At 37.1% G+C, this 27,661-nt stretch overlaps 1 protein-coding gene across 1 annotated transcript; it reads left to right on the top strand.

Moving 5' to 3' along the window:
* The first annotated feature begins 166 nt into the window (after positions 1 to 166).
* On the top strand, positions 167 to 27,661 carry LOC103461649 (transient receptor potential cation channel subfamily M member 2-like). Its single transcript, XM_008403933.3, has 29 exons — positions 167 to 1,931; positions 3,967 to 4,100; positions 8,214 to 8,317; positions 9,205 to 9,254; positions 9,799 to 9,967; positions 10,957 to 11,137; positions 11,208 to 11,371; positions 11,456 to 11,642; positions 11,863 to 11,924; positions 12,004 to 12,204; positions 12,760 to 12,862; positions 13,840 to 13,961; positions 14,635 to 14,985; positions 16,264 to 16,398; positions 16,478 to 16,607; positions 16,679 to 16,824; positions 17,569 to 17,681; positions 17,783 to 17,884; positions 18,017 to 18,230; positions 21,558 to 21,676; positions 21,788 to 21,920; positions 22,226 to 22,397; positions 22,520 to 22,700; positions 22,777 to 22,958; positions 23,892 to 24,024; positions 24,502 to 24,544; positions 24,668 to 24,750; positions 25,185 to 25,272; positions 25,509 to 27,661. Exons 2-29 carry the CDS (start codon positions 4,043 to 4,045, stop codon positions 25,596 to 25,598), a joined length of 3,816 nt encoding a protein of 1,271 aa, XP_008402155.2. The 5' UTR covers positions 167 to 1,931; positions 3,967 to 4,042; the 3' UTR covers positions 25,599 to 27,661.

Raw genomic sequence — 27,661 nt, 5'->3', positions numbered from 1 at the left:
ATTTATTAGCACCACTGGTGTAGATGTGTTAAAAGCTATGAAATATAGACGCATTTTAATACATTAATGTATTTCAATAATTCAGGTCAAGAAGGGAAGCTCATTAGATTTATTACACAATAAGACCAATTAAAAATACTTTTTTGATACTTTTTTTATAAATATAAATGTTTACCCATATCTACAGCAGGGATCTTCGTTTTTCTGCCTTGGACTCCCAAACTGATCTAGAGACGGCGCAATTTGCAATTGTAAAATATTTTTAGTCTAAAAAAAAGCTAATGGGTTTATCGAGAAAAGTCGAGATCATCCCACTTGCCCATGCTGGAGATTTTAGTTTAATAGTGACAATAAATGAAGTCTGACCCAACAGTAGAGTCAGACTGTAATAAAATTAATCTGGTTGTGTGTGTTATTGTGTCTTGCATACTTTGATTTAATTCTTCTTTTTTCTATCTGATCATAAAAAAAATCATAGTCGGATAGAGAGAGTTTCATGAAACAGGAAGGGCAAGTTTCCTGAAGAAAGAGGAAGTGAGCTTCCAGCAGGTTTCCTGAAAAAAGAGGAAGTAAGCTTCCAGCCTGAAAAAGCATAAGAATAGTTTAGACTATTCCTTGTTTCAAAGGATTAAACGTTTAAAGAATAAAATCTAAACATTTTGAGTAATTTGATAAGACCCAAATTAAAATACTTCTATTAATATTGGATTATTTAGAAGAATACTTGCACTTAAACTTACACCTGTGGAAATACAAGTAACAGTAATTTTGGTATTAAATAATTAGAATAACGGAGTATTCTTGGTTTCTTTTCAGAACATCATCTGTAAAAACTCACATTAAGATTATAATGAGAGTAACTAACTGATAGTGGGTTTAGGTATGATGGTTATCATTATATATGAATGCTTAATCAAAGAGAAACTAAAAGGTTTAAAATCTGATTTAAACATTTGAACTTGAGATGGTGTCAAAGGTGTAACTAATTAAAGGTTAGGGGAAAGAAGAATAGATAAGAGCCTGAGAGGAATGGGTAATCTTGTATTTTTGATTTCTCTTGATTGAAAGAATGATTCATTATAAGAGTAGTGTTAATTAGACGTAAAGGTACTTAAATATAGAAAGTCTTAATCATATATGCCAATTTATTTGACGTGATTTGATTTCATCTGACATGTATTTCAAGTATTTTGATTTTGGTTGACACGTGTTATGGGTCTAAGTAATCGTGCAGTGTCCATATTTCAGTGGAATGATTTTTAGTAATCAAATGTTAATTTTTGGGTATTGGAGATATAAATCAGATTAGAGTTCAAGTAAAAGAGGCTTTTTGGGTGAGACATGGTGCCTGTTCAGAAGTAGAGTAAAAACATTCAAAAGAAGCGTAAACAGATGATTGCGGAGAAGTGGACAAAGACAAGAGAAGTGAGAGTGGGTGAAATGTTAGGCGTTTTCCAAAGGCTAAAAGGGAACCACCCATGTGGACGGTTGTCACATATACCATCCACATACACACACATGTAAGCAAAAGATATATAAACTCTAAGAAGGGGAAGCAAAGTGTTCTTTGTTGCTGGTGTCGGAGTAGAGCTAACATGATGCAGAAGGACCAACAGCAGAAGACGGCGCCCTGGAATCCAAGGACAGGCTAAAGGCTCCGCTCCACCTGTAAGGGACAAGACCCGTGTTCCCACAGTTCCAGGATTCTTGACTCAACCACTGCCCTGCTCTCTGCCCCAAAGACCCCAACTCTGCTGCAGTGGACTTGGTGAATGGACAAAGGTCACTGATTGACTGGGATCTAAGAGTCTGAAGGATATAAAGGACTGGATCTGCTTTGGTCCATTTTAAGGGGATTTTCGTCTCATCAAGACAAGATTCTGACCAAGAACGTCGAAATTTTTGTTGCCAAGGGACATTACATCTACTGGGTATGAGTCCGACTGCTCCCCAAAGCCTCTTAGAAAATCTAGTGATAGGATAAGGAAGGGATAGATCATGTGGTTGTAATTTGATATCTAAAAATTGTTAATTGTAATTGGTAAATCTTTTGAAATAAGCTGCTGTCACTTAACCCTGCTAAAGCTACTAATAAAAATATATATTACATTTTGTTGACAATTGTGGACATTGAAATTAATTATGTGCATGGTTCTAGGAAAATGGTGGCTCCATCGGTTTCTTTGGCGATGAGTAAATAATTACCCTGGGGTTGAAGCCGAGCCACTAAAATTTATCCAGTCTACAACAAGTGCTCGTTATTATAAGGGAGAGAGCCGCCGTTAACAAAAGTGATTATTGGGGGAAAGTAACCGTGAGAGCTACCAGGTTAATTGCCTTAATGATTGAAAAGGGTGATAACTTTTGGACTGTAGGCATTCAGAGGCTAGACTAGTCCTCCTGCAACCAACTTCAATAGAATGTTTTCTAGATTATCCATGGAGTAAAAGCCCTAGGAACTAGATACTTTCCCGACCCATTAACTGGAGAACTGGTCAATAGTCAGTCTGTGAGAATTGAGAGGGTTTAAGGTGGGGCTGGCTATTGCGCAATAACAGTCAGATTATAGGAACATTGGTAGAAAGGTTGTTGATGATGATTTTGCTCTGTTGAACTATTTAAAAACAATGTGCTCCATGTCAACAAACCTACAGGGGTCCTACTTTTATACTTGTAAGAAGTGAGCAATTTTCCAAGAGAAGTGACTGAAACAACTCAAGCAAATCAGTAACTGTTTGCATTCTTCCTCCCTCTTTGGTCTGTTTAATTCTTAGACGGACAGCGGGTTAAAAAGCAAGTATACACCTTGGGATGTAGGCACCTTAGTTCTCTCATCTTTAATTTGGAATGGCATTTGGGATCCAACGACTAACATTTTCTAATTATACAAGCATAGGCAAGTGTGCATTTGATAGAAGAGATGAAATATGCAAGGCCTGAAGCACTTCCAAGGAAACGATCATGACCCAACGCCGCAGAGAAAACTCTCATGAAAAGTGTTCGTTGGAACTAAGCATACTGATTTGTAAACTTGCACCCACATGCATAGCTCATCTATTACCGAGTGAGTGAGTAAGTGAACCCAACCAGAGAAAGGTGTTTGAGTGTATTTTACAGATTCAAAACATTTATGCGGTAGTTGTAACACGGCAATGCAACTTTTTGTGTCTTATTATTATTAATCATCAATAATTATCACTGTTAATTGCGTATGGTTGTGTAGGCATGCACCTGTGTGCATGTAAGCAGATAAAATTAATATAGCAAGAATGCAGAATCATATATCCATAACAAAAGCAACAGACAATTTCATCACATTAGTTTTACTCTACTTACTTTTTCTGACAGGTTTTTTTCTCTTCTGCTTTTCTGTTTTTTTCTTACTTGGCCATCAGACAATTTGAAATGTTTTGACATGATGCGTTCTGAAGTCACTTTCCTTACAACACTCACCTAACCAGTCCCCCCAGTCAGAACGCAACACATACCTGAGAGCAGTGATGGGAGGAGTAAGAGGTGTGTTGGCTGTAGGAATAAACCAAATAGTAGAGAATGATGGGACAACTAGGTAAAGTGTCATCATTAGATGGAGCATTTAATATAAATTAGTAAATTAGTGCAGAATCTATCATATTAGGAAATCATATTATTATCCAAAATACTTAAAAAGAATACTGAAAGTTACTTTTTTATTCTTGCCCCTGTATTTGGCACCCCCTGGACTGATGGGTATAGGTTTTTCTACCTATGCCACTGGCCAGCCCTGAATAAAAAAAAGGGGCAAGATAAAAAAATAAGTAATTTCCTGATATAAAAGATTCTGTATTTAGCTGCATGACAATTAATACTAAATATCACATCTAATAATAATAATAATATCTTGCCTAGTTCCCCTTACTTCTCTACTATTTGGTGTATACCTGCATCCCACACATCACTCCATCTCCCTCCCCTCACTGCTCTCAGGTATAACTTGCACTCTGGGAGGACAAGTTTTGTCCGGGAAGTGGCTTCAGAGAGCATCACGTCAAAACGTCGCACAATGTCTGATGCCCAAGGAGGAACAAAGAAAAACGGAAGGAAGAAAGAAAAAAACAAAGGTACAGTAAAACTAATCTGACAATGTGATGTAACTGCCTGTTGCCTTAGGTTTTTTTTTTGTTTTGTGGGGGTGGGGACGGGGACTAGAGCAGGGATAATTCAGCTCTAGCGGCCTTTATCTGACAGTAAATTGACAGGATGTAAGAGAGGGGGAAGACATGCATCAAAGGTCAACAGGCTGGGACTTGAACCTATAATGGCTACAGAGGCCTGTGAAAAAGGGTTATGCGCTCTACCCCCACACCATCATGCACAATGCTTTGATGGTTGTTTTATTGATTCCATTTTTTTTTTAACTGAGCTAAAAACTGAAATACTGTCAGTATTGCAGAGAATACTGTAAATGTAAACCAAAATAAAATCAATTAGAAAATAAAGAAAATATCTGTTACACAAGAAATATGCTGTATTGACTCTCATTCCCATCTGCCTGGGATCTCCTCCATCCAAGCTGGTAAATAACACAAACATGGCACCTTTTAAAGCCTACAGATTGAATGCTAATTGAACATTTGCAGTCAATCAAGGAGTGTGAAACAGGTGCTTCAGTGGTTTCATACTTATCTATGTAGTTTCTAATACTTAGGAACAAGTGATTTCTGTTTGGCTACCATAGTAAGAAAAAATTATTTTGGACTGGTTTAATGACATTTATTTTGGATAATGGAGGGTAATATGTGTCAAACTAATGAGAAATTGTTCACACATTTGCAAGAGGTTTCTTCTGCTCTCCTAAGAAAGTGATGATGAAAACCGAGTAAATCCCAGTTTCTTCAAGGGGAACAAAGCAATGAAGAATAACTGCAGGTTTGCAAGAACAAGTCAGTTGTGCAAACTTATTACTGTTGCAACCCCTCTCCAAAAGACCAATAAGGTGAATTCAGGCACTGGGTGCAACACAAAACCAGTAATCTAAACAGTTGATAGTGAGCAGATTTTTTTTTTTAGGTAAAATCTCAATCACAGGAGGCAGATGACACAGGGAAAAGCTTCAGGGTATCAAAGGCCAAAACAAACAAAAAAACCCTTTTAACTATAAAATAAAACAACCACAAAACAGGAGAAAACAGTTTACAACAAAAATGGCAGAGAACCCCAACCAGCTTCCACTGTGAACAGAAACACACAACTTTAGTTAGACGCTTAATTATTCACAAAATGCTCACAGCAAGAGCGTTTAAGTCCCCACAAACAGTCAGCTCACAGACAAGATCACTTCAGATTAAGGCCCAGGGAGAAAAGGGATCTGACATCTCCAGCATGAAGCTCTTTATGGGGTGGCTGATGAGGTCCGACACATTTCAGCTGTGGCAGCCAGGTAGAGATGAAACACAAAGGAGCAGAGCTCTTTCATGAAGAGAGGTCAGTGACCGAAACAATAACATAAGCACAGAGTAATGTCAACTTAGCATCATGACTATATTCTTATATATGACTAGTCATGACAAAACCAGGCACAAGTCTTCCGTGGGGCGCTTTGAGTTTTTAGAGATTCGAAAAGCTTTACAATGATGTGAAATACATAGAAATGAAAACTGAAGAAGATCTGACCATGAATGGTGCATGCACTCTGCAAGCAAGATCAGCAAGAAAATAGTCCTAAAACTTTCAGAAAATTGTCCTGAAGGTTGATTATACCTTGCCGTGATGAAGACTGTTCTATTACATTCGTTTCCTTTCACCACCAGCATCGAGTGTCGACATGTATGACTGGAGAGTAAGTTAATTTGTATATCACATTTCGGCAACAAGGAAGTTCAAAGAGCTTTACATTATGTCAAATTAAAATCAGGTCTGACCATTTTCTCTCTGATGTTTCTGGCCTTAGAAACATCAAACTTAATCAGGGTGCCAAAACTTTTATGAGGGTGCGAATATTTTTCTCTGAAATATTCATTTTTACTTAGTTTTATCATAGGAAGCTACCTTGAGATTCTTAAAGAAACAAGATTAACTTTTGCATAATATTATAGTAAGCTTACCATATAGTTTCTTAAGCTTAAATGAAGCTCATATATTCTATACTTATATCCAAATACAATTACTTTTAGCATCATATTGAAGAAAAACAAAATCAAGGTTAGTGATAACCTTAATTTTGTGACGGATAGTGACGGATAGTGTCTGTACTCAGAAGCCGTTTTCAACAGGAAATGCAGGTTGCTCAGAGCTGTGACAGGAAGAAGTCGAGCCATCTTGTCTCAGCGCCTGGCCTCAGATGTTGTTTAGACATGAGTTAAAGGTCAGTTTTTTAACACCTAAAGAATAAAATAAGACGTCAGTTGGAAAACATCTGCTGATCGTAGAGGGAAATTTAACACCCGCCTACGCAGAATGAGCAGACGACTTAAAGGTACATTTTTTTACCTTTATTTACATATTACACTTCCTTTCAATGTGTTTCTGAAATAACTTGGTTGTCAGATGCTTCTCGGGAACTGAGTGACGTAGATGTCTACACAGCAAATTCGGAAGTGTCAGATTTTCAGTGCAAGTGTTGTATGTTAAAAATACAGTGTTAACAACAACATGAGTGTTAGTTTCCCTAACACTCACTAAAGAATTCCAAAGACTTAAACAAAAAGCAATCCAGCCCAGTGTTGATTTCTAAATGAACTCCAACAGTCTAAATCAACACTCAGTCTGGTGGTGATTTAGAAATCAACATCAGGTAGTTCCTCCCACAATTGTAACATATTTGTGACATCACATCAGGGAAGGAGCAACAGATGGGGTAGTGGTTGCAGCAGGCACCCGGCCTAGACCTTCATGGGGCCCACATGGGAGGCAAAACATGTCTTCAGGGATCCAAACTTTCTGTAAAACATTTCAAAGCTCAGATTTCTATGTTAATATATACTTTACACTGTTGTGTGTTCGATTAACACGTTCATAGTGTTAACTTTTGACAATATACACTAGTGTTGGGTAGATTAACACTGAAGTGTGTTTGATTTCAACCTACTGTGAGTGTTGATTCAACTCTATCACAAATAACACTTTCAAAAGTGTAACTTCTACACCATCCAGAGTGAACCAATATAGACACTTTCAAAGTGTTGAATTTAACTCTGTAGGAGTTGATGGAACACTTCCAAATATGCTGTGTAGCAGCTAAAGTTTTCAGTCGCCACCTGCGTGTGGAGAAATTGTATAAAAACAGGTTCATACAAGGTTCATACAATAACAGATCTTATTACTCTTGTCAGAGCCTACTCTGACATTGTCAAGCGTCTCTCCATCTGCAGATGTTATCAAAAGCATTTGTTTCTTGAAACTTTTGATTCTCAGCAGCCTTATTTTGAAAAATAATCTTTTAAAGATTTTTCACTCCACAAATATAAAACATAGTACAGCCACTAATCATGAAAAAAGCAATAGATTTTACATTTTGTCAAATGCCGTCATCCAAATTATCGAACAAATGCACATCAAATATGTTGATCAATGTTCCAGGTATTGTGAATCAAAGGCAATGTCAAAGAGGTGTGTTTTTAGTCTTGATTTAAAGGAACTCAGTATTTCTGCTTTTTTGGAGTTTTCTGAAAATTTGTTTCAGATTTGTGGGGCATAGAAACTGAATGCTGCTTCTCTATGTTTGGTTCTGGGGATGCAGAGTAGCCAAGAACCAGAAGACCAGAGAGGTCTGGAAGGTTCATACGATAACAGATCTTTAGTCGATTTTGGTGCTAAGCCGTTTTATAAACTAAAAACAGTATTTTAAAGTCTATTCTGTGAGCTATAGGGAGCCAGTGTAGGGACCTTAGAACTGGGGTGATGTGCTCTATCTTCCTGGTTTTAGTGAGAATGTGGACAGCAGCGTTCTGGATCACATTATGTTATATGTGGAGAAACATAGGGACAGGCAACTTGTTTTTTGGAACAAATTCTAAGTGACTTGTTCCTGGTTTGATTTGGTGTGTCACAGATACTATTAAAGTTTATTACTTTATTGAATTCTGCATTTCACTGTGATAATTTCAATCTGATATTAATTGCATTTCAGCAAATTCATTGTGTATTTTTTACTTGTACAGTAACATACTGTACGCAACACATCTCATGTTATTTTTACTTTATTTCTGGAATCATTCTTCTCCTTTTCTTTTCAGATGTATCAATACCTTTAAATGACACCCCAGGTCCTTCTGCAACATCGCAGGAAAGCAGAAGGAGCTCTCCTTCTGCCTCCAACCTACAGGATCAGAGAAATCAGGTCTGAATATTTGCAATAGTTTCAGTTTATAGGTAATTTATGGTTTGGTTAACATTTATCCCCTCCTCCCAAAAAAAAATAAAAAATTGTTGAGTTTATTTATAGGAAACCGGTGGGTTGATTGGGGGACCTGCAGGAGTTCAGAGCCTCTACATAAAATCTCACCCAGGTTGATAGGGTCAGCCCTGCAGAAACTACTGAAATTGGGTTGAGAACTATCCAAAACGTTATTGAACAGTTCTCAACCCTAGACAACTGTCTTGGGTTCTCTTGGGTCAAGAAGAGATCCTCCTTCTTTGAGGATGAAAGACCTCAAAGGCTTGTCTTTTATCGTCTTTTACGATAAAAGAAAGAAGGTGAAAGACCAATCTTTGAGGTCTGATGATATAATGATGATATCTGATAACATCCTTTGAGGATTGGTGATTAATCGTGATTTGTGATCAAGCTGTTTTTTTTTATTTTGGCACTTCATGCTTTATATTGTTTCTAGGATTGTTTACATGTAACTCTGAAGAAACTCATTTTTCTTTAGGGAAATGCAAATACATACCAAAGCTTTCAAAAATTTATTTGTGTGAAAACATAAAAAAAAAATGATGCATACATTTTCTTTCATTTCAAAGTTATCCACTACTTTCTGTTTTTGCAAAAAACAAACTATACATTTATTGAAACTTGTAGTTGTAATATAAGTCTGTGAAAAAGGGAGCGATGAATGCTTTTCCAACAAAACAGTCTGAAAAAAACCTTTACATTGTTGTTATTATTCACAGTCTATATTGTATATTCCTTTCAACAGATGAGATGAGATTCATTCATGGTTGTTTCATACTCTGGCAATCAAAACAGCAGCTAAACATTTGTCTATTACCTCTCCTTTCCAGAAAATTTCCACGTGGATCAAGAACAACATAACAAAAAAGGAATGCTGCAGGTAGGATGATTTGCCACTCTTTCCTCTGTGCTTTTGGTTTCTGCACATTTCACAAATCTTGAGAGGAAACTTCTCTGACTGCAGTTATTTCTCATTTTGAGTCAACTGTGTTTAAAGTTAAAGAGTTGTGAAATGCCAACATCTACAAAACTGTCTTGTTTTGTGTTGTCAAAAAAGCAACTAAAACGAAATATTTTTTTTAAATATGTGATGAATTCTGACAATGTTCAATTCTGGCAATCTTTTTAACTTTACAACCAAACTCCATTATGTTCTTAGATATTAATTTAACTGTTTGAACATGAAGTGGTGAGAAAAATGGCTTCATGCATGAGAAGTAAGATCAGTCCAACAGTCTGAAATACAAAGGCAAATCAGGGCAATAAAGGATTGGTATCCTTTCCCATAAAATATACCAATCCTTTATTACCCTGCAGTATGATAACATCCTTCTCGTAGTGCATAACCTACATGTCTAAACTTCTTCTACCAACATAAACATGTGAAATTATGCAATTTGTATTTGTATTTATTTTTTTTACAGTAATAAGGAAGTATGTTGTAGTGGATACTCGGAGCTTGACTCCAGCAAGCCAGAGGACTTCAAAATGCATACCTTTAACGAAGACAAACATGTCCACGAGGTGTCAACAGATGCTTTTGGAAACATCGATTTTAGTGGTTCTTCCCAAAAGAGTAGCAAGGGTAGCAAGGTAAATCATTCTATCTCAGATTAAAGGTAATATTATTATGTCAAAATACACAGCATGTATGATAACGCCTCTGCAACATTTGTTTGATCCTTTGCTTGTTATTTGGTCATGTTATTTCCATCCAGAAAAGAGCAATTTCTCTTCATTCCCAAGTACAATGAAATAGTGTCCCTTTTTCTTCTAAGCATTTTGTGTATGTGTCTGTTATATTGATATTATACCACTTTAAATTGGTATAATATTTTTGTTATACCGATTTATAACAAAAATCGGTATAACAGGTTTGATGGTAACCATTTGGAGGCCATCAGGTTTTTGACCACCTCCCAGATTTGTGCCTCCAGACAATCCTGTCTCTGAGGTCAACAAACAATTCCTTTGATTTAATGTTTGACCTCTGACCTGCGCTGTCAAGTGTGGGACTTTTTATAGACGTGTGTGCCTTCCTAAATCGAGTCCAATCAACTGAATTTACCACAGGTGGACTCCGTTTAAGCTGTCGAACCATTTCAAGTACTATCAGTGGGAGCAGCTTAATTTTAAGCTTCATGGCAAAGGCCATAAATACTTACACAAAAGTGATTTGTTTTTTTAATTATTATTACATTTACAAGAAACCTAAAAACTTTGTTACATTGTCATAATGGGATATTTAGAATATGAAGGAAAAAACATTAATTTAATGATTTGTTATAAGGCAAATATATCAAAATATTGAAAAAAGTGAATTATTTCCAGATGCACTGTATGTAAATACACATTTCTGTTTTTTTGTTGTATTTTTTGTCAAAGAAATTTATAGAAAAGGTAATATTTTCCTGCCACTTCACAATTATAAGCTACTTTGTGTTGGTATACAGCATAAAACTCCAATAAAATTATTATTATTTTCTTTTTGAAAAACCTCATTGGGTATAAATACTTTTATATGACACTGTAAACTGTATGCCTGTGCATTCTGATGTCACTTCTTGTTTGCTCATTACCAGTATGTACGAGTATTCACAGACACCAAACCTGAAGTCCTCTACGAGTTACTGACAAAACAGTGGAAACTTCCGCGTCCCAATGTGGTCATCTCAGTGACTGGAGGAGCCAATAACTTCTACCTGAAGTCCAACCTGAAGAAGGCTTTTCACAGAGGACTTATCAAAGTCGCTCAGACTACAGGTGAGTAGAAAAATAGAGATGTGATTAATATCAGTCAGAAACACACATAGTGATACTTCATCACCTGTAGGTGCGTGGATCATCACCGGCGGTACCAATGCTGGTGTGATGATGCATGTGGGACAGGCTGTGAGGGACTGTGCCCTCAATAACACTACGAAGCGGAAAATAGTGGCTATTGGAGTGGCACCATGGGGAGTAATTCACAACAAGGATAAATTAGTAAATGAAAACGTAAGTTGAACACTTGAGCTTCACATTATTTCTGTGAATAGATTTGTATGTTTCCTTCATACTTTTCATTGTGTTTGGCTGCAGGGTTGCTTCCCAGCTAATTATGCGATTGACACACAAGGTCAGGGTGATCTGGCCTGTCTTGATAACAATCATTCCCACTTCCTGCTGGTTGATGATGGGACCAGTGACAAAGACGCCTATGGTGCAGAGATCCCACTGCGCACGGAACTAGAGCAATACATCTCAGACCAAGCTCTTGGAACCAAAGGTTTAAAGGAGATTAATCTTCATTATCTAATAATAATAATATTTATTATTTTTATCATATTATTATGATAAAAATAACAACATATGTACAATTACAGAATGGCAGGAAAATTGCCATGTTTTGCATTGGTCATCTGTTGATGACCAATGCAACAGGGATCCCTAATTATTAATAACTATAAATACTTGTTTTCATTATTTCATTATTATTTACCCTCCAGCGACTGCGATAAAAACCCTAGTGGTTTGTGTGGTGTTGGACGGAGGAGGAGGTACACTCAAAGTGAGTCAACAGATTCCTAAATCTTCTTTGAATCTTTGAGTTTCTAGTGAACTGAGCTCTCATCTTTGTCTCCTCTCAGACCATCTACAATGCTATTGAAAAGGGCACACCGTGCGTGATCCTGCAGGGCTCTGGGCGGATAGCAGATGTTATTGCTCAAGTGTCTGGACTCCCAACCAATAGTATCACCACCACTCTCATCAAGGAGCTGACTAAGAAGTATTTTGGAGAAGAGTACAAAAACTTCAAAGATCATGAAATCGAAGCATGGAAAAATATGGTTAGTGAAGTGATGATGGTCCAGTCCGTAATATGTGGTGGTACACTGTGGTGGTTTTGTTATGGGTCATACTGTTTGGTATTATTTGGGCTAAAAGCATATCACTATTGACCTCTTTGGTCAAATGGTTCTTATGCAATTGAATTTTCCTAATTGGCTGCAGAGGTATGTCTTGGTACAACTTTGTCCCTTCAGGTTTAAAATAACTATCTAACTAGCCCTGCCTTTGCGGGGTAACCCACGAATATGTGTCCCTCCATCACCCTGAGGCAAGAGGAGACACTGATAACAGGACGTTTTTCAGCAATAAGCATGGCATAAATTGTATGTAATCTACCAATTTTGAAGAAAATATTTGCTTTGACATTTAGGAAAAATAAATTATTTTACATCTCCTACTTGAAATTCAATTGAATGTACTGGATTAGGATTAGGCGTAGTAAATCATGTGATATGACACATTTCGATATATTTTTTTCTTTAAATGATGTGGTCTGAAAGTAAGTTTCCTGAAACAGCACTGTGGGTTTATACATTTATCTGCTCTGTTTCCAGATTCAGAAGATAGTCGAGAAGTCTGATTTGCTGACAATATTCAGAGCGAGGAAAGATGATCAGGGGGTTTTGGATGTGGCAATCCTTGATGCTCTTTTCAAAGGTAACTACTGTGAATTACAAATGTTTTTAAAATATTATGCTACAACTGCAGTCCACAGTGTATTTTATTGTTATTTGGAATGCAATTGAAACATGAATTTTATATTATATTTTCAAATATAAATCTGAAAAGTGTGGAACGTATTCTTATTTCACACAAATACCTCAAAATAAAACTCATCCAAAAGAAAAAGAAAAAGAAAAAGTCATCCAATTTTTAGAACCACATGTGTGGTGTTAATCAGAGAACATTAGAGATATATGTACCCTTTCACTCTTTCATCTTTTTCTGTACTTCTGAGCTCCTGCCCTTTCTAACTAAACTGTTTTTTTTCACAAGTAAAAGATTTAACTTGGTATCTTTACCCAAATTGGATGTTTTTTACTTTGAAACTGTGTCTCATTTCCTGTATCACACATGGGATTCTCTTCAAATTTCTGTGACACAAAGCTCAGACCAGAATAGACCCCATGCCTATCTTGGTCAGAGAGTCGGAGATGCAGTAGCAAGGAATTGCTAGCGGTCTGTGAGGCCCCATTGATTTTAACGTGCTAGTTGTTTTTTTTACATTATCCAACCCGATTGTCCATCAGATCAGTTTCCAAAATGGATCTGCTGTATTTTGGACTTAATGCATATTGCTTAGGAGAAGCTCCATGCACTAAAACAGTGTGAGTCTACATCACTAAACCTTGTTAATGCTCATATTATGATTATTCCACTGTTTGAAATGCTTCGTCTCAAGTTTCCATTAATACATTTTCTTCTGTGTTTATATATCATCGGATAATTGTTCTGCTTACTGAGCTACTTGTGGAAATCTACACCAACTTTTGTTGATGAGATTTCTGTTTTTCTCGGCCAAAACTATTTTAGTACATTCTGTTCTTAAACTTGTTATTTGCCTTAAGTAAAAGCTGATAAGTGTGTGTTCTGTAGATATCCTGAAGACATTTAGCAGTAAGTGTGTATTCTAGCTTTCAAGACTGCTGAACCACAAGAAGATAATTCCTGGAAGAAGCATCTGGAGCTGGCTATCGCCTGGAACAGAGTCGATTCAGCTGAGACTAAGATTTTCACTGAGGAAAGGATGTGGAAGGTGAGTTTGTTTCAGAGCACTGTGGATTATAAAATCTTACTTAAATTTTTTTTGAAATGTGTGATTCAAGTAGTAGCACATAGAAACATTCACCCATCGACACTAGGTGGTGCTAGAACACCTGCTCTCTTTCCACTGGACAAAAAAGTGCCTCTCTTTTTTATTTCTGTTTTATTTACAGTATTTATATTTTCATTTTATTTCTGAATTTAAAAGCCTTTACTGGCTACCAGTGCCCCATAGTCGTGTAATGTTGACCCCTCCCCTCCACACACTCACCTAAACCTGCCCTTATGTGCTGACGCGTTCCTAGCCTGTTTGGCCCACTGCACTGGGCAAACCACCCAGTTATTAAGTTTCAAAGTGTCATTATGAAATAAATCAGCCATGGGGAAAAATACCATTATGATTAAAACCTCAAACTTTGTAAAAAGGACAATTTAAATAAAAACTGCTGGAATGAATTAAAAATGATTCAACAATTGCTATCACAAAAAAAAATCACAGTTAAATAAGTTATTTTATCAAGCACAGTATTGAAAGAGAATGAAACATATTTCACAGTGATAAGCTTTTAAGATTACATATTTATTTGGTCTTGTAGATACTTCTTCCAACTGGTTGGTTTTCCATCAACCTAACAAGATTTTTTTTTCTTTGTTTCTTTCTTTAGTCCAGTGACCTCCACAGGTTCATGCGTTTAGCCCTGGTTTGCAATAAACCCGATTTTGTCAGTCTGCTCCTGGAGAACGGTGTGTGTCTGGAGGACTTTCTGCATAACAAAACCCTCCGTGAACTCTACAAAAACTTGCCAAACTGCTTTTTCTTGTACAAGCTGGTCAAGAAGATGAAATTTACCAGCAGCACCAGGAGGAAGGCACTGGATATGAAGGGTCTTGATCAAGCACGAAAAGAAATCTCCCTGAAACACGTCTCTAATGAAGTGCGCCACCTGCTGGGAAAATTCACAAAGCCCATCTATTCATCTTCCGAGGATGGAGACTATACTGTGAGGATACCATCTGTGAGTATGTTTTATTCTGAACTTTATTAAGTGGGAAACAAAATCCTACAATTAGAAGCAATTGTTTTCCATGAAATGACTAAAATACAGGCATCTCTGTTGTTAATACCTGGTACAATATATTTCTACCACCTGATCTCCTGTAACATTTTAGTTAGTAATATTACTGCCTGGAATGCAAAATCCTGGGTCGTTTCTTATTTTCACAGTTTTTTTTACAGATTAAATTAGATGTAACAGTCAGGAGGAATTTTTTTTTCTCATTTAATGTTTCACTCAAAAACTGCAAACTATAATCAAATAAAAAAACTAAACTAAACATGCAATCAGTTCTCATTCTGATTACCCAGAATAGCCTGCCATTAAGAGAAACATGGATGCCGAGTAAAATTGTGCTTCTTTGCGTAGTTTTCACAATGTCTAGGAAATGGCAGGGCTGGAACCCTCAAGTCAGTCTTGACCCACATACATAATAGTCATACAAGCCTCCTGAAATTTCAGTCTTTCATAGCTGGGGGCACAACATAGCTCTCCAGCATAAATCAGACAATTACAATCAGACAGCTAGCTCTTGGTCAGATCGTCCTGTTAACATCACATAACACCAACTGCTTTCCATTGCACTATTTTTGGATTCATTGCTGAATGCTAGATTTTGTCTTTTTTTATTTCAAGTAAATTGTTGAATTTCACCTGCCTGCCTCCACCCTGCAATGTTTCCTGGGATTCATCATTTTATGACTGTGTCTTGTTACTCCAGGCGGCACAGCAAAGTGTACTTTCAGGTTGCTAGGTCTGGAGACTGAGATGGGTGTGGAAGAAGAAGATGTACATTTCCACTGGAAACAGAGTCATAAATTACAAAAAAAACAAAAACAGTTTAGTTAAAAAATACTTAAGTTGCAATTACAGGAATTTTTAGTTGTAAAAATGTATATATTCAAATTGGAAATGAAACAGCAAGAATAGCACACACCCCATCCCAGTGAAAGGGAAATAAACTATCCAGTTATGAAGATTCCCATCCAAACTTCAGCTACAAATCATTTGCACATAAATATTAACTTAGACACTCTTTACCTCCTATGCATGGGCCATCATGCGATTGATTCCAGTGTTCCCAGTTCAAAATGTCATTGTTTGTTTCTTTATTCATTATTTCGTCAACAGATTGTTTATTAGACTTTCATGAGATCTTTGACTCTGCAATGTTTTCCAGTTTTATAGAGTATATCTGACCAGTTAACCCAAAAATCCAATCCCTCACTTTTTTTTAAGGAAAATAAACCTGAAACTCAGAGGGACGATGAAGCCAAGAGGGAAGATGAAGCCAAGAGGATTGCAGGCAGAGACCTTTTCCTTTGGGCAGTTGTCCAGAACAACAAGGAGCTGTCTAAAATCGCCTGGGATCAGGTGATTAAAAACTCCTGCACATGTTTAAAGTGTCTTCAAAGTGGTTTATGTGTGTAACTGTATTTCTCTGTGTGCTCAGTGTGGAGACTGCATATCTGCTGCTCTGGCTGCCAGTAAGATCCTGAAGAAAATGGCTGAGGAGTCAATCGATGCAGACGAGCCTCAGGAAATGCTGGAGCTCGCCAGTCATTTTGAAGATCATGCAATTGGTATGAGACAGAGGTAAAGAGAACATTTACAGACTGAGGTGGAATTTACTGACCTGTATGTGTGTCCTCAGGTGTGTTCAGCAATTGCTACAAGAATGATGAGGAGCGCGCCCAGAAGCTGCTGGTTCGAATCTCAAGCCTTTGGGGCGAGACGACGTGTCTGAGGCTGGCGCTGGAGGCCGATAATAAAAAATTTGTGGCTGAGTTAGGTGTTCAGGTGAAGCAGATTTTTATTTAGATTTTATAATTCAGGACATATTAATTGTATGGACACTTCAAACAAAAGGAAGTTCCTTTTCTTTACATATAATAATCTAAAAGGCATTTGCATTTGAATGCAACCCACTGTATACAAATTCATTCTAATGACCCTAGATAAAATCCAGTCTAAATAATTTTCTTTGAGTCACCCAATTAGTAAACAGAGTCAACCTGTGTGTAATATGAACACTGGAAACGTATGGCAGAAGGTGTTCTTGTGAGACCAATGCTTAACCTTCTTGCCTATGTGCAAATTTGCATGTTTATAAACTAACACTGCACCTCAACCTGAATTTGTCATTCTGACATAGAAACACAGTGATAAAAATAATGGGGAGAAGGATAGAACATAATTCAGGGATATCTCTGAAAAAGTCCTGATTTTGGTGTGGAGGTTCTCCTGTAGAGACACTGAAAGAAAAAAACTTTTCTGTGCACAGGAAAGTTTAATTTTTCCTTCAATGTAAGGCCCCATACATCTACCAGTAAGACAACTTTGTATCTACATTCTTAAGAAATAGTTTGTGGCTATAATGTGAAACATCATGAACACAAACCCACAAAGTGGTGTTCAAAAGTCTTGTTATCCCTCATTTCTGTTTGCTTCAGTCTTTAAGATCATTTTAAGAGAGTCAAAGACAGCCTGACATCTTATTCCCATATATTATACAAACCTTTTGATAAGACTCTTGTTCTTTAGGATCTTCTTACTCAGATCTGGTGTGGTGAGCTTTCAGTCAACAATCCTGTGTGGAGGGTGCTGCTCTGCATGGTCTTCTTCCCTCTGATCTACACCACGTTTCTGGTTTTCAGGTGAGATATTACTGGGAGTGATTGCGTAAATGAAAACTGTGGAAGTTGTAAAGCATTACATTTCCACATTTTCCACATTCAGACCTGTTTTTCCTTTTTAGACGCGATGAAGACCTGCAGAGAGAAATCGAGCAGAAAGAGGAGATAAAAATGACTGTGGAGGAAGAGACACACAGCACTTTGAACAATAATTCGGATTTCTCGTGAGAGGACAATCTCTGATTGATTCAATTAAAGACCTATTCAACATCTGCTGTCAAATTTTGTACAACACTGAGTTGCAACAATTCTTGATCAAATGAGAATTACGTTGATGTTGATGTTTCTGCCCATAGTAAGCAGAGTGTGAAATATCCGAACTGCTGGTCCAGACTGGAAGGACTGTACTGCGCTCCTCAGGTCAAGTTTTATGGAAACATTGTCTCGTACTTCGCCTTCCTGTTCCTGTTTGCTTACGTCCTGATGGTCGACTTCCAGAGAACTCCATCTATAGCAGAGCTGGTGCTCTACATCTGGTTGTTCACTCTTGTGTGTGAGGAGATCAGACAGGTGAGAAACTGCAAATATAATGAGCACTGTTTGGGGAATTATCCTTTCTCCAGCTAGGTTCTTAATGTATGAAGTTGAAGAAGAGTCATTGAGTCATGAATTCCATTTCTTGATACCAAAATCTCATCCTGAAAATAACAACTTTGAATACTTTTATTCAGCAAGAACAATCAATGACAGTCACTTTAAAATAAATGAGTCTGATGCATTTCTGTGAAAAGGTACAATGGTGGCTTTTGATATGGGCCACATGGGAAGTTGCCCAGGGCGGCATTAAAAAATTATGCAAACGAGCCAACCCATGAAAAATAATCTATTTATTCTTTAGTTTTGCTCTCAGGTTTTGCCCTGGTGTATCATATGAATGGTGGTTTGGCTGACTTTTCCTTCTCAATCCCTCCCCCACACCCTGCGCGTGAGCTAAGCGTTGCTTGTTTATTTATTTTAAATAGTTGTTTTTTTTACACACCAGTAACGGTGATAGCAAAGACGGTTGTCTAGTTGGTTTCTAGTTGGACTGGGCACAAAGCAGAGATCATGCACTAATCATATTGTCTACAACACTGTGCGTTGGCTTCCTCACACACTCTTACAGTGTCTGGTCTGTAGTTCTGAAATTTTACAACTCAGCGCAGATTGCATGCTCCATGATTCAGAAGTAAACTTTTAAAGTGTAAGTTTATTACTCATTAACTCAGTGGTTCCCAAAGATTTTCTTCTGGGCCCCCCTGTGAATTACAATAATGCCCCCCACCCCCAAAGAAAAAAAAAATCAACTGGGCACACACGTCGTTCAACCAGACATAAACCTATACACATATTTTGGTTTCAAACTCTACTGAAGTTTATTCACACTGCAGGTTGCAACAAGACAAATTAAAAACCGTCTTTAGCCTATAGTGAAACACTTTTGTGTAACTGGTTTTTTTTAGTTCTATACTGTAGAAGAGCATTCTTTGCTGTCAGGGTTATTTCAAACATATATTTTTTTTATTGTTAACAATATTCCCCTTTGCTATCATCAATACATTTTTAAAAAAAGCCTCTGTGCAAAATGTTTTTTTTTCTTTTTCTTTTTCTTATTCATCGCACACCCCCTGCAATGGCAGTGCCCTTCCCCCACCCCACTAAGGGGGCTCACCCCACACTTTGGGAACCACTGCACATAGGCCTGTCGCGATAAACGATAAATCAATTAATCGCACGATAAATTAAACCTATCGACCTAATTTTAATTATCGGCTTTATCAGAACGTCCTGCCTTTTTTCTTTCTGTTGATGACGCTGATGGAAAAAAGGCTCAGCTCCGATGCTCTGCACTTACCCTCCCTCCCTCATTTCCTTAGTGTAATGTCCAGCGCACACTACAGGAGTTGTCGGCCGATTGTCAGCGTATTTTCTAAACCTGAGACACATTAGCAGAAGAAATCCTAGGTATAATGGTTCGATCGGGTTCGTCGTGTGGTGTCCAGCCACATGGGCACAAAATAATGGCTACAAGTCCAGTTAACTAATTTTAATATCAGGCATTAATCAATGCTTTACTTGAATCTACCTGTTATTGCATGTGGCTAGAGTCCGCGTAAAGTCCTGACTTAATGAAAATCAATATAACTTATTTATGTCACTTTAACGAAAACAGCTGAAAATTTACAGGATTTATCATCTGCGGTAGCAATTTGGCTCCAACTCCTCTCCTTGTCATTTCTATATTCTTTGCACGAAATGTTGAATAAATATTAATGTTGTTTCTACATATCATCTCCAATGTCCGATGGATTCCGGGTCGCGCCGTGTCAGCTGTTTGGGATTCCCCTCCGTAATTTCCCTTCGGAAAGCACGGAGAAAATCCGCGCTTTCTGATTGGCTACCTGTCACATTCAGCGTTAAGCTCCCAGTCGGGGAAAACCCCTGATTTAGATCGGAGCGGCCACGATCTACACACCACACACTGCAGGATTGAACGGTTACGAAATCACCAGCGACAAATGAACGGCCAACGATCTAAGATTGTCGTAAGGGGAAAATATCGTGTAGTGTGAACTACTGCATTAGGTAGTCGAGTGTGCCCATCTTCTCTATCTAAATTTAGTGATTACTGAAGGACAATATAGTATACAGACTTCATAATCTGCACTCTTTTGGTTGAATGCAGTATTTATTTCCACTTTGGCTTTATGTTGTTTAGTTTTTATTCAAGTATGTTTTTTGTTAATGGAGACTGGGAAACCTTGTTTTTGGTTGTTTTGTTTATTTAGTTTCAGTTCCAGTGTTATGTGTTCTTTTGAAAATAAAGTTTATCTATCTATGGCAGGAAATCGCATGCATTATTAGTCATTTCCATTTGTTAAAAGGTCTTGAAACAATATTATCGTTTATCGCAATAATTTTTTAGACAATTAATCGTCCAGCAAAATTTGTTATCGTGACAGGCCTAACTGCATAACATAAGCATAAAAAATGTACAAAATTATAGCATGCAAATGAACAACAGCTTAAAAAGTACTCAGACCTACCAACATTAACTAGGTGGGTTGATTTAATGAGTGAGCTGTTAGTGACTCAGAGATAAAACTTGAGAACTACTTACATTGGTCAATAACACACATTTTAAAACTGGTTTGAGGCAGCCATACCAGTAGGGGGTGCCTCTTAACCACATATGTAAAACTGAAGATATCTAACTTGGGGAAAAAATGTATTACATTATCTCAAACAAAACTGCAAATAAACTTGGGGATGCTGATAATAGTCACATTTATGTTGAAGCTTTTGTAAGAATTATGCTGAAACAGAGACACTTATAAAAACTGGACTTCAACTGCTGTACTGTAGTGTGCTTCAAGTGTGACCTTTAATATGTCCACATGTGTGAATCCAGTTAGTTCAGATGTGTCAGTTAACCTATCAGACGTTTGTGGAGGGAATCCCAAAAGATTTAACCCAAGGCAGAGATTCTGAAAGACAGATATTTTTGATACTGACAAAATATATATAAACTTTTGAATTCTAGGTAAAGTTACAAAAAGAAATCTCTAAAAAATGATCTTGTTAATTTTCTGGCATTTAGGGCATATAAATAATATGGGTAATTCTAATTGACCTAAAATAAGAAAGGTTTGGTAAGATTTAACTTCAGACAGTGAGAAAAAAGGTGTATGTGTCTTTTTATTTGATGTGTGTACATACCTGGTATTTGTTACTTTTAACTAAATTCTAATGTTCAACCTCTGGAGGTTAGCGATCAAATTTAACCTTATTCAAAATAAATATCTGATGACAATAAAAGTCTGACATGTCAGTTTGAATCTCTGTTTTCTCTCCCAGCTGTTTTATGATCCTGATAATTTTGGGTTTTGTGAGAAAGCCAAGGTGTACATTCAAGAGCTGTGGAACATTTTGGATGTCATCTCCATCCTGGGGTTCTGTCTAGGACTTGCATTCAGGTACTTTCTCCGTCTCTCAGAGAGACATGGAAAGTCTTTCAAGCCACTCAGTAATCTGTGACTCACCAACTTATTATTATTATTATTATTTTTATTTTTTTTTTACTTCAGGCTGACAACCAAGTTGTTCTACCCAGGTAAAATCATCCTGTGCATCGACTATGTGGTCTTCTGCCTCCGCCTCATGGCAATCTTCACTATCAATCGCACGTTGGGACCTAAAATCATCATAGTTCGGAAGATGGTGAGGAGTTTGTATAAATGAAAATGAACCTAATAAAATGTGGGAACAATTAGAACAATACACAACATGATATTTATGTTGCTGTAGTCCTTCGGCTTGTCTTTGGAGACATTTTTTTCAACAGAGTACTCGGTCTTTAAAAATATTAGTGTTTTCCAGTGTCTCCCTTTCCAGACTTTATTCTGCATCTGATTTTCTAAAAACAGAACTTGTATGAATTATTTATTGTTATTAAGATGGTGATATTTGCCTGCAGTTAATTATTTTTCTGTCTTTTTGCCCTCTAATGTAATTTTGTGCTGCAGATGAGGGATTTGTTCTTCTTCATGTTTCTCCTGAGCATCTGGGTCGTGGCGTACGGTGTTGCCAAACAAGGCATCCTCATAGATAATGACAATCGACTGGACTGGATCATGCGTGGGGCTGTTTACGAGCCGTATCTCACTATATTTGGAAGTTTCCCTGACAATGTTGACAGTGAGTGGAGAAGTGCACTGTGTAGTTTTACTACTTGAGGAGAAATCAGAATCTCTCTGTAGGTGATGCCAGTTTTCTTGGTGATGCTGCATGTTCTAGTTTCAGTGTTTTGTCTCCTGCAGATGCTAAGTTTGATATAAATTCATGCAGCATGAATGGTACGGATCCCCTGAAGCCCAAATGTCCTGAGCTGAACAAAAACCAAATGCCGGAGTTCCCTGAGTGGCTCACCATCATCATGCTCTGTGTTTACTTGCTGTTTGCCAACATTTTGCTCATCAACCTCCTCATAGCCATCTTTAAGTGAGTCCTTACCACCACACCATCTGTCAGCTTTGGTTTTCAATATAATGAATCTGTTAATCTTTCACCTGTACAGCTACACGTTTGAGGAGGTTCATGACAACACGGATAGGATCTGGAAGTTTCAAAGATATCAGCTGATCAAAGAGTACTATAGCCGCCCAGCCCCCCCACCTCCTTTCATCATCCTCAGTCATCTCTGCCTCTTCATCAGAAAATTGGTGCAGTGGAACTCTTCAGCCATAGAGACTGAGTTCAGTAAGGCCCTAATCCCTGATTTCTAGATGTGGAATATTAACAAGAGGTGATCTCAGATCCACTGCTTCTGATGATTGTCTCCATTTGTATGGTGCAAAATGTTCATACCACTTTTATATTTTTATATTTACTGCCAATTCCTCATTTAGCTAATTAAAATTTCTCTTTAGGAATTGAAATTATTTTTGTCCAGCCTACCTGACATGAGTAATTAGTAATTATCTAGATAGTAGTAGATATGATGTCACACTCTGTGTGAAAGAACAGTTGCTGAAAAACAGGGTTTTATAAGTTTAAACCAACAATAAAATTATTAAAAGTTTATTTATCATATTGTTACAAAAAGCAGCAAACTTTGAGTCTTCTTCAGACAAAAATAACTAAAAACATCGAAGAATTTTGTTGTCAGAATTTTAGTTATGAAGTGTTCATTAATAATAAAAAAACATGAGAGTTTCTGACTGGCTGTTTCAATCTGAATGTAAGTCGATTCCAGTAATCGGATGATTTTCAGATTCCTTATCTCTAGACTTGTTGAAGTTCTTTCTAAAATTCTTCAATTTCTGGCTGCCTTTTTTTTTTCACCTGTTTTCCATCCAAATAACACCTGAGAAGTATGTAAAGGACAAAAACAATTGTCCTTCACAATTAGTCAGGACTAAAAAAATACAGAAAAGCTAATTAACAGTATTTGAAAGTCTGAAAAAAGCAGTCACAGACTTGATTCAGAACCACACTTTGTCTAATCATACACTAGATAGCTAAGTTTTCAGCTGAAAGCTCTATATATCACCATTTATTTGTTAGAAAACATCCCTAAAAACTGTTGATCAAGATATTCTGGCTCTTTGGAAGGAAAGAGCCAGACAGAAACAAATGTGAAAATGATGGTGATGCAAATCATGCCCCACTCCTTTTTATCTGTTTTTTCAGCAAAGGATTTTAGAGGAATAGAGGAAGAGGAGCTGTTGTCCTGGGAAGCCTTGATGAGGGACACATATATGCTATCTGAATGGCAGGCGAAGAGCCAGAGCATGGAGGGGCGCATCCAGGATTCATCCCAAAAGTACAATCCTGCAGAAAGTTCTCTCTCTTCTAGCCAAATCCAGGCTATTGGATGGCTAAATACCTCTAAATGTGCTTCTGAATGAAAGCCAAGCAGAATATTTGCTTAAATTACATGAAGGAAGGGTTTCATATTGTAAATGATTGTCTGTGTTTTTTATTGATTTTTTTTTTCAAAACCTGTGCTGCATTTTATGATTCTGTGGCCCAGACTTTAAAACACCCTATTATTTGAGTTAAACTTAATTTGAACTTAAAATCCAGTGTTTTTGTATTCATGGTAAATGAAACTCATCTGTCATGAAAAATGACTTCAATTTATAATCTTTGCTTATTCTATGTGAATAATGGGTTTTGTTGCATAAACCAAGTAAACAATGTGATTTGTTTAATATAAAATATGAGAAAAGCATGTTATTAGACCGGTTGCAGCTCATCCAAGTCTCACTCACTCATCTCATTTTGTTTGATTTCTTAGGGTTACCACCTTAACTGAACGGCTGGAGAAACTAGAAGAACAGGTTATGAACTGATTTAATGACTCCTTTAATGTTGGATCTATATCACTGTATAAATATTTTTTCCATCGTTCTTCAGCACTGTCTTTGCAGCTGGTTAAATTACTGCTTGCTTTGTGTGTTCAGTCAAACAAAGCACTGGAGTGTATAAAGGAGAGTATGGAGGACATTAAGAAATCTCAGGGTGATCCTGCAAAAGAAACTGTCAGGTGAGATGCATTCAGTCTTTGTTACCAGACTTTAAATACAGACCATGGCACTAGGCCATAAATGTGTTGGTCTTTTGAGTAATTAAGAGCCATAGATGTACAAATTTGTATTAGAAATGGTTTTCTGTGCCTTTTTAAAATAATTTGTGTCACATTATAGGGTTCTGTGACCCAGACTTATCATTGCTTGAGTTAAACTCTATTTGAAGTTTAGACCCAGTATTTTCCTATTTATGATCAATCAAACTCATCTATCATGAAAAATGTTTTCAATTTATAATATTTGCTTATTCTGTGAATAATGTGTTTTGTGGAATAAACTGTGAGTAAGTGACATGATTTGCTTAATATAGACCTTGGAAAAAAGTTCAGTTTTTAGGTCAGTTGCAGCTAAACTAAATCTCAGTCACTCATGTTACTTTTGTTTGTTTAAGAGTTGCCACCTTAAGTGAACAGCAGAAGATGGAAGAGAAAACGCAATTCCAAGCACTACTGAATAGAATGGAGAAGCTGGAGGGACAGGTTATTAACTGATTTAATCAATCTTTTATGTCGGATTAAATTATGTATAAATGATGTTTTATTTCCACCCTTTTTTGCTTTGTGTCACCCAGGTCACCAATACACTGCAAAGGAGAACTGATTTAATCAATCTTTACTGTTGAATCTATATCACTGTATAAATGATGATTTATTTCTACCTTTCTTCATCACCATCTTTGCAGCTGGTTAAATTGCTGGTTCCTCTGTGTCTTCAGGTCACCAGTGCACTGCAGAGGATTGAGGACAGTCTGAAATCTCTGGGTACTCCTGCAAAAGAAACTCAGCCACAGAGTACTGTCGAGTGAGATGAACTCAGTCGTTGTTACCATGTCTACTTTAAATATGGATCCTGGCACTAGGCCATAAATGGGTTGGTCTTCTGATTAAGACAGAAGTACGCTCTGCGTTTTTTATCTCCTTGCAGCTCTGAAAAAGTACAAAACTACCGTTTCTTGCTGCAGGTTTCTTGATTTTTCTATTAAATCAATTTGTATTTCTTACTTTTTGGACGAAATGTGCTTGGATGCTAAATTAATTGAGTCTTAGTTAAATACATGGTGATATAAGTTACGGGTAATGTGGGTTTGAAGGCTAGAAATAGATATTGACTTATCTGCTTTTCTCTCTTTCAGTGTTGAAGTAATGAGGATGTTTAATAATCAACATGTTAAATTTTTTATTTGTAGGGTCAGACTAGCTAATCAATCGATATTGAGTGAAAATGCAATGATTGCTCAACCTGTAGTTAAAAAACATGAATCTGTGTTGGTTTAAAATGATGTATGAGTTTACAGTTACACTGTCTTAGTTACACTCTGACCTTGGGAAGGAATAAGGAGCTTCCTCAAGGAGTATAAGAGCAAACTCAAGCAGGAAAGCCCTATTGGGTGTAATGAGGAGAAGACAGTGTCCACAGAGAGGGACAAAGGTTTCCATAGCAACCAGGCATCATCACCTTTGGAGGCTGGACAGAAGGGATGGACAGTGCGCTAAAATCTTCCCAATCCAGAATTATGCAGCAATATCTGTTCAGAATGAGATAAAAAAAAAGAAGGATCAGCTGCAGTGGAAAGTTTGTAATACTTCAGGAAGATCTCAGGAAAACATCAAGACAGAATCGTCAGACAGGAGAGGAACGTTTCCCCACTGGCATCCTTTGCATATGGGATCCCACCACAGTTCTTCTGACTTCTAAAGCTGTTGCTCCATCGAGTCAAGGAAGATCATTCATGCGCGAGTGAAGGCTATACTGAAGCTGTTGCTACATCAAGTCAAAAAAAACTTAGTCCTCAACAACCCAGAGGTGAAGATAACATTGAGTTTTAGAGATCATAGCCCATCATAAAGGCTTCATCAACTTTAGGAGAAGGTCAATAATACAAAAATTTCTGGTTTTGTCAGCGTGCTTCTAAATCCTTCAAACTGGTTGCCTTCAGAAGATCTGCTCAGTATGACAAGCCTATTCCATCTTCCAAAATCTTTTAGTTAGTATCCTTCAGTTGCAGCATTTGGGAAAAACAGGTGGGGTTACATTAGTTATTCTTTTCATTAAGGAATCAAGTTTGATGGATATATTCTGTGACTTTCTTTTGTTTAGTTTTTTTACTTTGGCATTGTGTTGAATGCCAACACAATGCCAAACGTAGCACCAGGGCCCCATTTCAGAAAACAGGGTTAACTCTCAGTCTTTGGTTTCAGAACAGGAGATATCAACTACGTAATCTCAATTCTGAGTCAAGTTACCGCTGATTTATTTAAGTGTGAGCGCAGGTGTGGAAGAAACCATCATCAATGGAATACAAATTACATGATTCACCATGGCAACGGGAGAAAAAAGAAGCCAAAATCTACATTTCTCACTAATGTAATTAGAAATTTTAATGACAGCATAAGATGAATATAATAATAAAATTTAATAATAAAAAAGCAATACTGATGCTGCTGCAAAACAGGAAGTTAGCATGAGAGAGACCAAGTCAGTGTGAGTGAAATTTAGCAGAGAATTAGTAATATTGATGCTACACTTATTTAATGCCCAATAACGAAGATAATTTTATTTATCTGAACAAAATATCAATATATACTGCATTTTGAAAACTCAAAAATATATTAATATATTATGCTTGAAGTGTCAATGTGATAACATTATTGCTTTCTATAACACCTAAAATTCTGTTGAGTTATTCTTTTATTAGTCTTGTGGGTCTGTGACGATAGGAAACCCTACTAAACTCTACAGCAGGGCTGCCCACGGTTTTCAGATAGCAAGATACTTGTAAATGATAAAGTCAAAATGGCCAACAGTCCAACAGGGGGAGGAGTCTTGTCTAAAAGGCTCTGTTGTAAAATAAAATCTACCTAAAATTAA

Source organism: Poecilia reticulata, chromosome 2 (genome assembly GCF_904066995.2).
Source record: "Poecilia reticulata chromosome 2, P_reticulata-male-v2, whole genome shotgun sequence".
NCBI classification, from domain to species: Eukaryota; Metazoa; Chordata; class Actinopteri; order Cyprinodontiformes; family Poeciliidae; genus Poecilia; species Poecilia reticulata.
Note: the sequence above shows the minus strand (reverse complement) of the source record. Positions and strands in the feature narration are given on the sequence as shown.

What these genes read in the sequence shown, in the direction of transcription:
- LOC103461649 (XM_008403933.3), top strand. Translation starts at nt 4,043, where the DNA reads ATGTCTGATGCCCAAGGAGGAACAAAGAAAAACGGAAGGAAGAAAGAA. An exon ending in CTAAAATCGCCTGGGATCAG is followed by an intron (nt 16,399 to 16,477) that starts GTGATTAAAAAC and finishes CTGTGTGCTCAG; the next exon opens with TGTGGAGACTGCATATCTGC. An exon ending in TGGCTGAGTTAGGTGTTCAG is followed by an intron (nt 16,825 to 17,568) that starts GTGAAGCAGATT and finishes CTTGTTCTTTAG; the next exon opens with GATCTTCTTACTCAGATCTG.